The sequence below is a fragment of the Takifugu rubripes genome, chromosome 11 (assembly GCF_901000725.2).
Source record: "Takifugu rubripes chromosome 11, fTakRub1.2, whole genome shotgun sequence".
Lineage (NCBI taxonomy): Eukaryota > Metazoa > Chordata > Actinopteri > Tetraodontiformes > Tetraodontidae > Takifugu > Takifugu rubripes.
This window is the reverse complement of record NC_042295.1, coordinates 12,980,963-12,997,616: the sequence shown is the minus strand read 5'-3', so window position 1 is coordinate 12,997,616 and position 16,654 is coordinate 12,980,963. Positions and strand designations below refer to the sequence as shown.

Here is a 16,654-nt window from a genome sequence, read left to right as displayed (position 1 = left end):
TTAGGCTTGCTGGAAAACAGCGGCGAGATAAATCAAAGTTCATTAAAATTCCTTTGATAACGTATCCGGCTGAAGCGCTGATCAGATGTGGAGCGCCTGAACGCATCAGACCACCTGTTGATGTGACTGACTGCGCGCATCAAATTGCAAACGGGAGGCAAATCTATCATCCCCCACGGAAGCTGCTAAAACACACCGCTAACGACTTTGTCAAACAACCCCTGTGCAGCCGCCCTGCTCCAACTCCGCCCCCCCCCCCCCCCTTCCCCCCCACCCGCCGACCCGACCACCCTCCGCTGTTGATGTGCATGAGTTTCGTCCAAAGTGCATGATGAGAGTTCGCTGTGCTGGTGCTGTGCAACCGTGGTCATTGTCTCCTCAGCATGTGTTGCTTAATGTAGTGAAATGTGATTCCGAGCTGTAAAGTCTTCAGATGAATATGTGTAATCGTTCTCCCGCGGCTCCCTTCGTCATCGAGTGTGTTCGGAATAACTGTCTAATCATGTGAATGCAGAAGAACAAGAATGTGTGAACGTGCGAGGGTCTCATGTCAGCGCTGACAAGCACTCATAGTTGTATATGAGTGTGATATCAGGGCAAAAGGGAAACATTTAGCCCGACTGTTTATTTCTGCATGTTGATGAGCTGCTAATCTAGGCCGGGCATTTGATAACACGCCCGGCTGCACCGCCAGTTACGCCTGTGTTTGCCCCCACGCAGCAGCACATGATGTGACTCAAAATTGGTCAATTCTAATAAATCACTGGCCCTTTGGAGGCTGCACTGGCACAACAGTCAACTGGTTATCAAAATAGATGGGCATTGTCAAAAGGGATATTGGGGGGATAATATGTTCATCTCCGCCTCTGCTGCCACGACGCGCGGCCTCCAAAACGCTGGCATTGGGGAGAATGACCCAGCGGCTGACACCCACGGATTGGACGCCAACTTTGGGCCCATATTAATCACATGCAGAACAGATTCATAAGTTGGATGTAACTTCCTTTTTTTTTTTTTTTTTTTAAAAGCCATCAAGTATCGAGATTAATTAACCTGGCTGGAAGTTAATAAAACTGGGGCTGGACTTGTCAAGAAGAGGAAGAAATGATTGATTTCTTGCCACCCTGAATCCAGTCACAAGTCCCTTTAAAGTGTTGTTGTATGGAGATATTCATCCCGCGACCGATGGACATTCACTGTCAAACACCAAGTTACGTTAAGCTGTCACCAAAGTGGGACTGTCTTTCATTTCTGAGTCATTTCACACAGACTGTATCCGAATCCTCCGTGGTTGATGTTAATGAGCAAACAGGCGCTTGGTTTCTCTGTCTGGAATGTTCTACATGCAGTATAACTGTACTACAGTGCAAATATCAGCTCTTGTCAGGCTCTCCTTGTGTATACGGTGACCATCCATCTTGATGCTTGGAACGTGTGTCCAGTCTGTAAACCCGTGAACTGTAGGAGAAGCTGAAAGCTTTCTTCGCCAGCCCAGGTTTTGCCAAAATTGTGAGACAACAAAGAGAAAGATTGCACTCTCTTGTACTTGTGTTTTGTTCTTTTTTTATCTTGTGCAAGAAAAGAAAGTAAAAAAAAGGAAACAAAAGAAAAGTTAAGCTGCGCAGAGTAATTGTTGTCCATCCTCGGCAGAGATCGGAGTGAGACAAAGCATGAAAGTAATTGCCTCCTAAAGATCGGATCGCATTTATCCTGTCTTGTAATTAAAAGTATCATTAGCATTTAAATTGCCAAATGAGATTGTGATCAACACAAATCGATGGGAACACCAGGGAGCAGCTCAAACACTTCACGTTGTTGCCGCGCTGGCAGGGACGCACTCGTGTGGTGGCCTTCTCATCCGCGAGCTCGCGGGGACGCTTTGCTTTACACGTCTGACGCAAACAGGCTGCCGCCATATTCGTCTTATCTACGATTATCTGCAGCTCAAATAAATTGCACCGACGTTACATGTACATTTTATTTTTTATTTATTTCTTTTTTTATGGAAAAGTCATTTTGGCTGCTGTAAATCTCCTCTCACAGATTACTCTTCTCACTTCAAGGATTAGTTATGTTTTCTCCTCACTATCCTCCTTAAATCTCCCCTTAAGCTGCCCTGAGCTTTCTGTAGCCAGCAGAGCGGGAAGGAACGAGGTCTTCAAGGTGGATGTCTGAGGCAGAAACCGTGCAAACGCGGATGTAGCTCATGGTTCCCTGCCCAGCGCCTCCTTCTCCCCACAGGCTTGTGGTGCTTGTCAGCTTCCATTAGTGTCAAATAGTCTCACAAAGCCAACGCCCACACGCCCGCATTGCTCTCCGCTCTGAAGAAGTCGGTGTGTAATCACACAGCTGAGATACACACGGGTTGTTCGAGCACTTCATCATCAGCATCATCATCGCCGTGCTGCATCTGACGGTGACGGGCAAAGCAAACACCACTGTCAGAGGATGATGGAAAAGGCTAAATATTTGATAATCCACGTGAGGCGAGAGCAAATATTCACCTTTTAATGTCACACCCGGGCGTGAGAAATGCTAAACCTGCGCAACTGTCACTCATCAACAGAGGACTAATCAGAAGACAGTTTTTTTCCCCCCAACAAAAGCTCCGTTTTTAAATTGCCAACAGTTTAAATCAAAGGGAGCATGGTTAAAATCCAGAACAGAATAATACAAACAGAGCTAAATTTAATGGAGCAACTGAGGCACGATGGGGTTAAGGTGTTTAAAGAGTAAAATGAACTGATATCATTAGATTTGGAGCTTTTTATACTCGGCAGAAAACACAATCATCTCACATCTTATAGGTGACAACTAAGCTAACAAAAGGTGAACGTACCGTCAGAACTTTATTAGAATGAAGACATTAATCAAAACAGTCACCACACTTCAGACTTCGAGATTTTCTTTCAGCAAACGCCACAATTTGGCATCTCGCAGGGAAGACAGAAGCTGAAAATGACATTTTTCATATGCATGTCGTACAATAAAATGATCTTGTTAGCTGCCAGGGTTTTTATTTAAAGTTCTCTTGCTGTATCAGAAGTGAGTGGGTTTACAATAGTTTATAATGAGCATCTTGCTGTACCTGAGGAAAATGTTCATAATTACATAGCAGAGGGGAGAGGGGGGAAAAACGTGATAGAAGAGGTTATTGTTGATGAGAGGGTGCTACGTGCCACCTTTTATGCTAGATGTCTGCACCGCGGTGCTGCAAGTAGGCTGACGAAGGTGGCGCACGAAGGTGGCGCACGAAGGTGGCGGTGGCACGGCAACCCTGTCTGGAGACAAGGTGATACGGGCTGGAAATAATGAGCGTGAAAGAGAGTTAAGAGGTGCACTCATGCACAAATTTTCCACGCATTAAGACGCCAGCCTGGCCTTGCAGAAAGGTCATGTTATTCAATAAGGGTGTGAACCACTGCAAATGGGAGGCAGGAAGAGCGGGGAATAATGCGTGTAGGTACACAGCTCCGTGTCTGCGCTCGCGTTCATTATCTTTGATCACCTCAGAGATCATGTCATCATACAGCAGATGACATCTGACTGCGAGCTCGTCTCAGGGAAGCGTTTTCTCCCGAGCGCTTTGGTAGCACCAACCCTTCCTCGTCTGAAATAATTATCTGGATGAACATCACCCAGTCTAATATTTAAGTAGGCTATTGCCGCCATCTTTCCTGCTCACGATCCACTTCTTCGTTTGATGATCCTGTAAACACCAGCCTGTCTCACCAGTCCTGCCATCACCGCCGAATTGAAGGGAGTGGCTCTCTGCTGTTCTGTTAATTGCAGCTTAGAGAAGAGTTCAGGAATGGGTGTCAGGACTTTGTTCTTTCCCAGGTGTGTCAGCCGAGGGTGGAATAATGGGATGTTAATATAAGGGACAACAGAGCTCATTGAGTCAGAGCTGACATGTAAAACAGTCATTGCACAGTCAACGCCGCGTCTGTCCTTGTGGAACTGTGGATGAGGCGACATCCACCCAAGGACCTGACTCATACATGCCCTTGTCCCTGCCCCCCTATACTCCCCCCATCTCCATCTCCTCACCTCAGTGTCCAATTACAGCCCAGTCTCATTAGCACAGTGTCTCTCCAGCGAGAGCCTCTGAAAAGGCAGGGGGGAAAGGCTGCCGCCGCTACAATGCCCCCGACGGCAGATCTATCAAATTCCAAGGAAAGAGTGAAAAAAAAGGCAAGTGCAGGCAGGACTTCTCATAATAGAGTGGTGTAGAAGGTGAGGGAGCTAACGAATGGCCGACCCTTACCGTGCTGAGTGTCATGTTATCTTTTCACTGTCTTAACAGGACCGACCTCCCACCTGCTCACAAGCCCGCCCCTCCCCCGCCCAAAAAGAAGAACAGCGACATGAAGGGACACTTGACATCCGACGACATTCAGGTACAAAGTTCACTGCCCGGCGCACTCAGAACCAGCGCGCGGCTCAGAGTTTATCCGTAATGCGGCTCTAAATCAACACTTCAGCGTTCCATTTTCCTGACGACAAAGTCGACCTCCGCTATCATGTCGCCACCGTTGGGGTGACTCATGCTCGACTCATGCTCTTCCATACGCGCTCATTAAAGGTGCACAAATGTGATCCTCTTCCCTTTCACTCTATTTCCCCATGAAAAACATTTCAGACCGTCATGTTTATCATATTTGTAAATGTCAGATGTGCTGACTGTCAAGCGACACGCGATAATATGCTGTTTTAGTAAACATAAACGCGGTAAAGTATGACATTAAGCTGATAAAAAGCTGCTGGCGCTCGCTGCGCGAGGCCACACATCATCCACCTACAGCTGATCCAATAAAAAAGGTCCTTTTTCTGTGTTCTGCAAGGCATCATGGGTACTAAGAATATGGGCAAGGACTCAGTCTGAGGGAAGATCGATCGGACATCTGAGCAAAACTCGTAGCAAAAATATGGAAAAGACGAGACGCGCGAGGAGTTAATGTTTAATGGGGGCAAGTAAAGTTGAAACCTTTCAGCGTGGCGTGTGGTATTAAAGGGTGGCCGTCAGATCCATAAGCTCTGAATGGAACAGAGGCGAAAATCACAGTCGGTTACGAACCGAATGTTCAGACACCTGCAAACATATAGATCGGTGTAGATCTGATGTAAAAACTGTCACACACCAGGTGGTGAAAAGAAGCAGGCGACATTGCAGTGAAGTAGAGCACAAGCAAAGGTTAAACCATTTCAGCTTAGTGGGCCGACAGCGACAAAAACAACCATTTTCGGGATCCAAAGCTCAGTTCAAGAGGTATTGTTATGTTACACTGATCCTCTTTACGCTGTTAATATAATTATGCCGATAATAAGAGAGGATTTTGATGATTGAGAGATAACTGAGAGGCTCCAGTGAGGACAAAATCAGACACAAATGAAACTAGCGTAATGTTTTTCTTGTGTTTGCGTCCTTTTATTGAATTTCTTGCCACTTACAGTGTTGAGCTGTTGAACTGCAGCATCTGGCTGTTATAGTATAAGCCCAAGAAACATGTTCTCCTTTGATTTACTCTTAAGGGTTTTTGGACGGACCTGGCCGCATTTTCCTTAAAGATGTTTCTCAAATGTGCCCATTTTTCGCGGGCACATGTGGGACTGCCATGTGGGATTGTTTATTTCCTTGTAAACAGTCAACTCATGGCTTCATTCCTGACGTGAATGGAAATCTTAGCCGTCTGTTTTCACTTAAATTGAATGAAAGTTAAAAAAAAAAAAAGCATAAAGCAGCCCCCCTCCATTACAAATAAAAATAAAAGGAGCGGAAGCTACGACACACTGCGCTCATCGCCAAGAAAACTGTCACCTTTTTAATGTGGGATTTTTCACACTGCTTTAAAAAAGGCTCTTAAATGCAAGCTGGCATCTGGAAAAGATAAAAGCAGGAAATAGACGCAGATTGGTGATATGATGGGGAAAGTATGCCTGAGCAAACAATAATTTCTGAGGCATAAACAACAACCAGAATTCCAGTGTATTAAATGTAGACAAGCCAGTGGAGGAGCTCTGCCTGCATGTGTGGCTGGAATTTGTTCAAAGATCGATTCTCTGACAACACGCGAGTTCAGCAGGTCCACCTTCACACCCGCAGCAGCTTCCTGAGCGTCACCTTTAAAATGGATCTCCACCCCCACAGATATTCAGATATTCAGATGTGATTGCACGTCGCCACACTGGCCGTGCAGTCAGACCCACGGAGCAACTGTGAGGTTCTGGTGCCGCCGGAGAACGTCTGTATTATTACTGCCTTACACACAGCTGTGCTTCATTTTTCGGAGCAGTTGGAAGTAAAATCAATCATATTCGCCCCCCCCCCCCCCACACACACACACACACACACACACACACTTCTCTCACGCCTCCTAAAGATCCGTTTATTCAGCATGTTCTCTCCCGGGTTCTCAGAGACCGTCGTTCAGTCCCGCCTCTCTGTGTCATATCCCGATTCCTAAATTCTGAGCAGCGATTATGTTATTTATTAAATTTACGAGTCTAATGCTCTGACTAACCCTTTGCTCCCAGTATCTAGTGGAACCTCCTGGTTGACGGGAATGACAAAAATATCCAGAAAACCTTCTAATGTAGTCAGAGAGGAGCTATCACACAAATTCTTCATTCATTACTATTTGAGCCAGAAGTGTGTTTCTTGTTTCCCATAATGCATTGTGGCTCTTACCTGACTCAGCAACACAAAAGCCCATTTACATGTCTGAGATATTACACACATATTTGTGTGTGTGTGTTTTAAACTAAAAAGTCTGCATTTTTTTTTATACACAAACTTAAATGAAATAATTCCTTTGACCGTCCACAGGCTGAATGTTATTTCCTCTTCTTACTGCTGTTGCCTTCACTCTGAACATCAATGAAAATCCAATTTATAGCAGAAACCTGGATTACAGCCTGACAGGTAATCCAGTAGATTTTATTATTGGAGCTGGGCTGGAAACAATCCCATATCCCAGTTTGATTTCGCCGAGTTCTGTTGGCACCAGCGTGGATTTATCACGGGCCAGTACGCAGAGTGGAGCTGACAGTGGAGCCACAGCATCAACATCTGCGCCCGCCGCGTCCCAAACACTCGCTGTGTGATCCCCCACCCAGCCTCCACCACCCACCCAGATCCACAGGGGCCGAGAGTTAAGTCATTAGTTTTGAAGGTTTTAAATGTGGGTGGGAACACAAGGATCATTTATTTTTTAATGTCTCACAGACAAATCATGTCCGTGTCAATGCTTCCTAGACCTGAACAATGTCCCTTCTACATGTCCCTTTTATTCCTTGTGTTACTTTTGTGTGTCTAGATAAACGGCCCTAGAGCCTACAGTGAATCAGAAAAAGTCCATTGGCAACATCGAGCTTTGATGATGGAGGGAGATTCTTTGAGGAGCTGAACGGCGTTTATCAAAGGTTTTCTTGCCTTCTATAGGGAGAGGAACTGAAGGGTGATGACTTCGCTTCCAACTAGTCTGCTGAACACTGCAAAATAATAATGCAGCGACAGTTGCCATGACGTTCTCATCTATTATTTTTCAAAAACTGAACCCTGGCCTGGAAAAAAAAAAGTGTTTGTGCAGAAAAGCTCCTCTCTCAGCTGAATAAACAAGAAGATAAATGAATAACCTCTGCATTATTAAATCCAGATTTCTGCAATTGTGTTTACAGGCAGAGTAAAAATATTTAATAGTTTGACAGTGGGAGGGGGGGCTGGGGAAAGTTCAGACCTTCTTTTGTGTTAAAAATGTAACAGACAGCTCAATCAATGCAGAGATTTCTTAAAAAGAAAGTGCAATTGTAGAAAACATCCATTTCAGAGGTGTTTGACTTCTAATTTACCCTCTTGTGATGTCGTTAACACCATTCATGTTGCATACAACATCATGAACATTCCAGGGTGGCTTCGCCACCCTCTGATTCCACAACTTCATGTCTCCTCTTCTCATCACTAGTGACAAACTCGCTCGCTTCATGTCCTACAGCTGAAGTGTTGAAACTCTGAAAAGTGCAGTAAACAGATGGTCAGCCTGGGTCGCCCTTGGTGACCAGTTAGGAGCAGCTTTTGTTGGAGCTCTGGAGCTCATTAAGAGTGTTGCTGAGCTCTCGGTGTCTCCTGTAGGTGGTTCATCTCGACAAGGACGAGGAGATGCAGAAGCTTCCTCTCCAGCCTCCTTATTACGACATGGCCCCCTCCGAGTCGACCCCCTTCACCGATAAGCCGGTGAGTAGTGACGCCCTGAGTGGCTCCAGAGGAGCTGCACCGTGAAGGGGTCGTCAGCAGCCTTTGGCAGGTTGTAATTGGCGGTGGAAGGCTGAACTCTTTCTGTCGTTGGACTGGGAGGTTTTTGGGAATTGATTTCCTGATGAACTGCAGTGCCGGGATGTTTCCTGGGTCTCTGTCAGCAGAGCTGCTTCTGCTTCTGCTTTCTTTAAACGCAGGCTGCACCCTTTCTAACAAGCCGACCGGTAAATCCACCGCAGTAACCTCCTTATCTCATCATTTACATCAGCACCACTCACCTCAAAGCTAGACTGGCTCCTGCCCCCCTCTCTGTCTCTCACTGCGTTTGTGTAATATCTCATGTTCTGACTGCAGTCTTCCTGCCCTCAGCTTTACGTTCTCACCGCTTCATCCATTCCACCGACTGTTTTACGGTACGTCAGGACCCCGAGTGGTGCCCAGGTTTTGCCTCTTTACTGTCCCAGATGTCGTTGCTGCTCGTACCTGTGGAGGTTTCATTTGCTTTGGCCTTTTTTTAAAATCAGTTTTATATTCTGCTGTGGACTGTTGGCGTGTGTTTGCGTTGGACTCTTCGACACGCTTTAACAGTGTTGTGTGTCCGTTCTGTTACTGGTGGAATACAAACAATGCTGCTCTGAAAAATGGAAAAATACACGTGAAATGGCCAAAAATGAATATATCGAGTCATCCTCGTCAGCATGGAAAATATATTTTAGCATGAGAACATTGATATTGAGTGTCCGACTAATAAAAGTAATAGTGAACCAGTTGGTTTCTGATGTCCTCCAGGTGCTTCTCGACCAGCTTTCTGGTCACCTTTCCAAGACCTTGAATAGAAGTTTGAGTTACAAACACGACTGATTTTTTATTTTTTTTTGCAAACATGCACGTTTTTCTGTTATTCACTGTCACGTTTCCCCTGAGCGAGTTCCTTTAGGTTTTCTGTGTACAGATTCTGGTCTCTTAAATCCATCTTAAATCTTTCTCCCTTCTGTGCAGGAAGGAACTGCGTGTCGGACGGATTTCTCCAAGATTCATGTCTTATCTCCGATAAGGCTGATGTTTAGTGCTGCTCTTAAGCTGAATATGGTGTCTGTGAAGCATTCATTATTTGGGAAAGACATATATTGAGCGCCGCGCGCTGAGTGTTACTAATGATGATTCTCTCAGGGCAAAACACTGTCTGCCAATTTAGGATGCTGTGTGTCTCTAATTTTCCAACTGATTGCACTGCGGTCATGACAAATATTCCAGTGCAGCGCGGAAGTGGAGGGGAAGTACGTGACGGTGGAGAGATCAGAACTATTAATGTGGAACCTTTGAAAAAGTCTCGGCCACTCCTCTATAATGCTGTTCTCAGGTGGATGTAAAGCAGACTGATGAGAAGGTATTCAGCAGCTTTCCTTTACTCTGCTGGTCATGGTCCTGTATTCATCTGGAGCTATTGAATTCAGTGAGACTCCTCAGTTGGGAACTCCTTTTCATTCAAATTTCATTTCTGCAAGTGTGTTAATTCATGTTACGCAGAGCAGAGGGCAAAAATCCGAGAGGACTTTTCTTTGAAGGTGCTGATTACATCGTTTAAGTCTTTCAAGCAGTCGATAATGCAGTCAGTCACTGGACTTTTACTGGAGCAAAGTGGATACATGTTTCTTTAGATGAAAACCTTTGCTGACGTGCGTCTTTCAGCTTAGGGAGTCGAGTTTTTAAGGGTTAAATTTGGAAAAAAAGAAAAGTGTTCTTCTTTGATTTCAGTCTAAAACATACACAGACTGCAAAATAACCCTAAATAAATCTGAGATGTACAACGACAGCACTATTTTCTCTGTCATCATAACCAAAATAAGACAGGTGTGAACAAATCCACCGAGAAAACCAGGTCCTTCTGCACCTCTGACCTTTCATTTCTGTTCCCGTGTTTTCTCTCTGACCATTATTTTCTCTGTGACGTCTCCATGTTTGTCACATTTGCCAAAAACCCTTACCGTGCCGCCCCCTCATGTCACCGCGCTCTCTAACACCCGCTGCAGGCTCAGTCACACCCTCCACGTGACCACCTGATGCCCTTATTTTGTTTTGCTTTCTTCCCATCCGTCTCTGCCGCTCTCACTCACCGTGTCAATCTGTCTCTCACTCTCTCATGAATATATTTTTTTCTTTTTTGGGCTGCCTCACTCCTCACACGCATTTCGCCTCTCTTGTCTCCAGAACTCAGGCCACAAGGACTGTGATGTCCAGTATGCGGAGCTGGATACTGCAGCTTTGGCCTCCTCTCCCAGCCCACGAAGCTCCGCTCACACTGGCCCGGGGGATCTTGTCGAGTATGCAACCATCCAGCCTAGCTCACACTAGCGCATGCCATTATAGGCCTTTCCCCTCAGACTTTGGCCTCAAGGTACATAGACCGATGAACTCCTTTCCCAGGCTGACTCCTCCTCCCCTTTTATGCCCCACGTGGTTTCCTTGTGTGTCTTCCTCTTCAGCCATTTTGTTTCCTCCCCTCCCCCTGCTCTGTTCACTACAGTTAATATGTAGTTAGAGCCTAGCTGCCAGTCTACAGGGGTCACATGACCACCTCAAAAAGCTGCACCCGCTCAAATGAAAGTTCATTTTTGTTTCATTTCTCACTCCTAATGTGTGGATTCAGGGGCGGGGGGCATAAACTAGACTCAGGGACTGCAGAAATATGATAGTTGAGTCCATCTTTACGTTGGGTGCGTTCAGAACCTTCCCATCCAGGTTACGGCACGCCAGAGAAGCTGATTGTTGGCTACAACTTGTATATGCTGGAAACAATCACAAACAAAGCGTGTGTCACACCTGATTACGCCTCCGTTGACAACCCTGAATCAGCCGAGGCCCCTGCAGGACGGAGGAAGTCTTTATGGCACTTGAATTCATCAGTACACGCAAACGGCCAAATCAGACGTGCGGAGGCCCGGTTGTGCCTGTTACTACACCGAAGAAGCTGATTTCTATGATAATTCCAGAGATGGGTAATTCTCCAGGCAATTCAGGAGGCTTTCTCCAGGCAATTGTACTGACAAGATGAGGTGAGCGTGCGATATTGGAAGAATGCTGCAGCAATCTTCTTTTGATTTAGATCACATTAGTTTTCAGGAAAGAAAAAGGCGTAGAAGTAGAATACATCACCGAATACAAACCTTTCAAATCAACAGTGCTGACTTTATTTTTTATTATTTTCAATATTGATCAATGCAGCCAGTCGGAAACCAGAGAGACGGCTTGTCCTGCTCTCAACAAAAACACAGGTACCAATCATCCTGTGGCGTTCATGCGGATTTAACTTGCAGAGCAGCAGCTGCCCGTAGACATTCCTGCAAATATCGGGAAACTGTGGGAGGATTCCGTTCAGCATTAATATTTATCTCTTTTTAATGAAATGAGAGTTAAAGTGAGCATTACAAAGCCCAACGCTGAATATGGGATGTGACAGCGTGTTCAGACGATGAGCTGAATACGGACTCAGTTCCTGCGTCAGCCTTTTCAGTCAGTGAACCTGTAATTGGGATACAGCAGCCACGGACGAGATTCCGAGTGAAAGTCCTTCTGGGAATTGCCTGTTGACATTGTCTGTTTGTAATTGGGTATTAAGCCTCATCTTGACTGGCTCCAGTTGTGAGGTTACGCCATTCAATAAAATCTCTGTTTGCTGAGCCGCAGATTGAACCTCTGTCTGCTAACCACCCCCGCAAAAGCCCACTGTACTCTCAGAGAGGAAAGAAGTTCACCTCTCGGCTGATGACCTCCAAATAATCCCTGAACTGAAGCGGCTTGTTAGCTGCGGCCCGATTGTAGCCTGCTAGCGTCCATTTGGCAGTTATCAGAAAAGGCTCATTTGGGTGCGGATTAGCGGGCCGGCGGCGGCCCTGAATTTATCTGGATCGTTAGCTGAGCTCGCCATGTCAGTCCAACACTTAAGGTTTTGTTTAGTTTAGAGACTTGTTGTTTTGGCGGAGCTGCAGGTCAGAGACTGCCAGCGCTCTCACTTTCCCCGAGTGTTTTCAGGTGTCTTATTATCCCTTCTCACATCGCGAGGTCGGTGCGAGAAGAGTCCAACTGATGTCTAAGAGAGAGCCTCATGTGAAAATGCTGCCTGACAGTTGGACCAGCCTTCACCCAGTTTTGCTGTATCAGTCATAACCGCACCCAAACCAGCACAAACCAGAACGAGGACAACTACTTCAAACTGTATTTAATATATTTTGAACTTGCCTGGCTTTTTAGAGTTTTAGATGAGTCCTGCTCCTTGTTTGACCCCTCTTGTCTTCTCCATTTACACGCTTTTGTCTCAATTATGCCATATATCTAATTTCAAATCAGCATTTCTGTGAGATGTAACCCTTGTTGAGAGCGACTCAAGTCTCTTTGGTTTTGTTGCCCTCCTAAAACACTTTCAGAGTTGGGATCATCGCTGTCATAGATGTAGAGATGCTTGAGGAATATTCGTAAGTCTCATTTTGTCTCATCCACTTTTCTTCATTTATTCTTTGCCTGTCATCTTGCCTGTTATACTTGTGAACATCATGTCCTCCAAACAAGAGCAGATATATAACATATAGAATAGAATTCTAATAATAAGGAATATGTTATGTACATTTTATATGGACAATCTGAATGTGATGAACAGCAAACTACGGAGTCAAACACTATTTTTCTGAGTCCAGTTGCGGCCCAAACATCAAATAAACATTGCCAGTGATCGTCCCCAGACTGATTACATTTCACCTCAGAAACGCTGCAGCCGTCACAAATATGGCCAAACACAAAAGAAACAGAAGCATCTCAAGGTGATGAAGAGCTGAAACTGTAGGCGGTGAATCTGCCTCTGTGCCTCAGTTTGGGTTTAGAGCACAGATGGAGAAACCCAGTCCTCGAGGGCCGCGTTCCAGACGGGTTTTCTGTCCTCTCAGGTAGAAAACAGCTTTCACCGAGGCAGATAGTTTTCTGACTGGTTGGTCGGTAACCATGGATATCAAACAACTGGTTTAGAGAACGGGTCGGTGCTGTTCGGGGGTCTCATTCATGTAATGCAACCGAAGGTGCTCCAATTGGCCAGTAAAGCCTTTGGACCGTTTAGTTTATGATGCTCAAACACAAGTATGCGTATATTTAAATATGAGGTTGGGTGTGTCATGATATTCTTGAGGGCTCTCAGAGCATCATTGGGAGCATCCCTAGCGCTCCCAATGATGCTCTGAGAGCCCATAAACGCATCCACGGCAACAACAATGACCCACTTTGTTCCCCGATGACTCTTTTATATGCGCGTTTAATAACATTTCAAAGATGATTCTCTGGTGTGCAGCACTTTTAATCACACGTAATCCTCCAGAAGCTCTGTAAGGTGCATCCCTCCTGGCTGGAGCGCCAGTCTTCACAGCAAACAGCACTCAGACCGCTGTCACGTGTGCTTGCTTCCTGCAGGACTCTGGAAGGCGTCCGGAGGAGCTGAATCCGGCTGAAATCATGTGCTACCCACGCGTCTGTAACACGGAACCCTTCCCCGAGCCTCAGCCCGCTCCAGCCTACCCTCCCGTCACCTTCCTGCCTCAGAACCCCTATCAGCAGCATCCAACCAACGAGCCCACCTACTCCAACACAGGCTTCCCTGCCCCCGGCCCACGCGCACCATTCTCGTTCCCCAAGGAGCAGTCGGTGTAAGACGCCCCTTAACTTTTAGCGAACGGCGCCATGATCGCTTCATGGAAAACAAAAGCCCTGCTAAAGGATTGCTGTTGATTCTGTCTGTTTTTTAAGCTTCAAACATCATCTCATGTGAACTTGCCCCCCCCCCCCCCCACCCTCTCCTCTCCCCATGTATTGTGGTCTGCTTGCTTCACTCTGTAGATGCATTTTCACCAAGCAGAGCAGTTCAGTCCAGTACGCAATTCGTTTTTACGAGTCACATGACATCAAAGCAGTTACATCATCAAGTGCTGCTTAATTGGGGAAAAAAGAGCCCATCAGAAATTGCGGGTCTCATCATGGTAGCTTTGACTTTAGACGGCAGAAATGTAAATAATTGGGCAGCGTACAGAGCTGAACTGTGTGGAGATGCAGTGTATACGACCCAGCACAGTGTGTGATGTTAGCGTACCCTCCTCCAACACACTTTCACCCCCTCACACACCCACTCCATGTCTGAGTGCATCCTCACCTTTATATTCTATTTTTTATTTGAAACCCTGTACAGATTTGTCACTCATGAGCTCGTTTCTTATTTTTTTCCTTATTTCACCCCACAGTGTTAGTGACCTTTTAAAGAAACGTGCTTCTTTTCATTTGGTTTGTTTGTCTGTCATTCTTATGCTTGCCTCTTTGAAATTAATATTCTATACTGTATGTGTGACTGGTGTGTAGTGGTGGGAAAAAAAGAGAAAACTTTTTGATTTCTGAAACTAATTATAATAAAATAATGACATGGACCACCCCTTTAATGACAGTTAATGACAGGGTTGTTATGTGCAGATTTGAATTGGCAGTCTCTCATCTGAATCCTTCATTAATTTTTCATTATGGCTTTGCTATTATGGCGATTGACTGGATATTTCAGACTATTTAAAAGCGAATGTTCCTCATTAGCTACAACAAAAAACAAAGGGCTTGAAATTTGACAGTAACTATTTCTTCTGTGTCTCCAATTATTATTATTATTATTATTATTATTATTATTATTATTGGTCCATATACTCTCATGCTGGTATTTGTTTAATCTACCTTGTCTGTTGGGAATTAGAAGCGTAGTTTGGGGATGTGCTAATTATTCCCAGTTTACATTATCATTTCCCATATGCTGTATTTTCCATATCCGTATGCAAACACTGGGGTTCGTTTAGGCTAACTGTTGCAGAGTTAGGAAGCAGCAGGAGCTGCTGTTTATGCAGATGCACCAGGTGAAGACAATCATGCATTGGGTTGTCCTAGAAAAAGATTGGGAACAAATATTGTTTCTTGTTTTTTGGGTTGCCCAATCAGAAAGGGAACTACTTGTTCAAGGGAAGTTCACATATTTAACATATTTAAAGAGTTTGGTTCATCATGACTGGTAGTAATATATTGTCGGATACACTGAGGAGAAATGCCTGCTGCTGTATTTTTTTAGGAAATGCTCAGTTATATTTGATAGCACTTGATTTATGTGCAGACTACAGTTTACACTCCGTCCTTTTCAGACCATACATAAGCTAACGTGCTTTACGAGCCAATCTGAGCGTTCTGCCTCTGACACGCCAGCCCTGTCGAGACAGAACAGTCCATTCAGCTATGCTAAAGTTCACTCTTTTTTTTGCCATGTCAGATGTTGTTTTGTTTTTTTTTAAAAAGAGAGATGAAGCAAATTTTTGTGTTTGTGCTAAATGTTAAAATAAGATGTTGAAGGTAATTTAGTGTTTAAATCTTAATGGTGGTTAATGGAATCGAGTAAAACTTGTGAGACTTTCTCCCGTGCTCACCTTGTTGTCTTGCGATGGCTATATGCGATATGTGTGCTAGCATTTAGTTTAAGCAGTGATGTCTGGTCACTGAAGGAGTTTGAGCCTTTTACTGTACCTGCTGTGTGGAAAAAACACTTAAAACACCGAGTCTACATGTGACACTTTGACTATTCAGAAAAACCCTCCAGTTAATATTATTATTATTATCATCATTATTATTTTTTAATATTATTAATATTGGTTTCAATGTATGCTTAACTGCATTGCATGTATGTTTTACATAGTTTTTCAGTCACATTTAATTATTTCAAATGTCCTGAAGATAACTGCCATGTCTGTTTTCACCCATGACCTTGTTTTATTTTGTGTTTTGTACATTATAGGTTATTAACATTAGAGTTTTTGTTTTTTGTTTTTTTGGGGTTTTTTGGGTAATATGCTGTGAACGTTTAGGCCTGAAGCATATTTGGTCTGACACTACTTGTACAACTGTTAAAGGGTAATATCTGATTAAATCTTACAGATTTCAGCTCTTTTTTTAAAATAATGGCATGATGTGAAATGATTCATCCTGTTTTGTTTTATTCCGTGTAAATATTAACAGTGTATCTGATGTGTGAAAAAAGGAAATGCAGTCTAACATTAAACATTCACACACTACCCTGAACATTGATTCTCTTGTCACTTCTTTTACTTTGAAGCTCTAATTTGTAACGATGAAAAACTCTTGACATTCACCAGAATACAGAAAAAACAAAAGATATCTGTTTGCTATGGTAAACTGAAAAAGACTGAAATAATGTTTTCATTAAAATGATATCCAACCTATTTATTCAAACATCTCATGGAAGGAAAAATCCCAATCTTGGATGCATTTGTGCCGTTTCTATTTGAATTGGTGATAATTCAATATTTCTGGTTCCTCTTGGAGAAGTGAGCTGACAGT

The 16,654-nt window shown here is 44.4% G+C and overlaps 1 protein-coding gene across 9 annotated transcripts in view; it reads left to right on the top strand.

Moving 5' to 3' along the window:
* nectin1b (nectin cell adhesion molecule 1b) overlaps nt 1–16,367 on the top strand; it is a 98,465-nt gene extending 82,098 nt beyond the window's left edge. For 2 of the 9 annotated variants that reach the window (XM_029843339.1, XM_029843338.1), the window contains 3 exons: nt 4,307–4,400; nt 8,129–8,230; nt 13,700–16,367. In XM_029843339.1, coding sequence (XP_029699199.1) covers nt 4,307–4,400; nt 8,129–8,230; nt 13,700–13,936 — 433 coding nt within the window. In that variant the 3' untranslated portion in view covers nt 13,937–16,367. Of the gene's footprint in view, nt 1–4,306; nt 4,401–8,128; nt 8,231–10,459; nt 10,647–13,699 lie in introns of all 9 variants that reach the window. The other 7 variants (XM_029843347.1, XM_029843345.1, XM_029843344.1 and 4 more) reach the window with 5 other exon arrangements.
* Nucleotides 16,368–16,654: the final 287 nt, after the last annotated feature.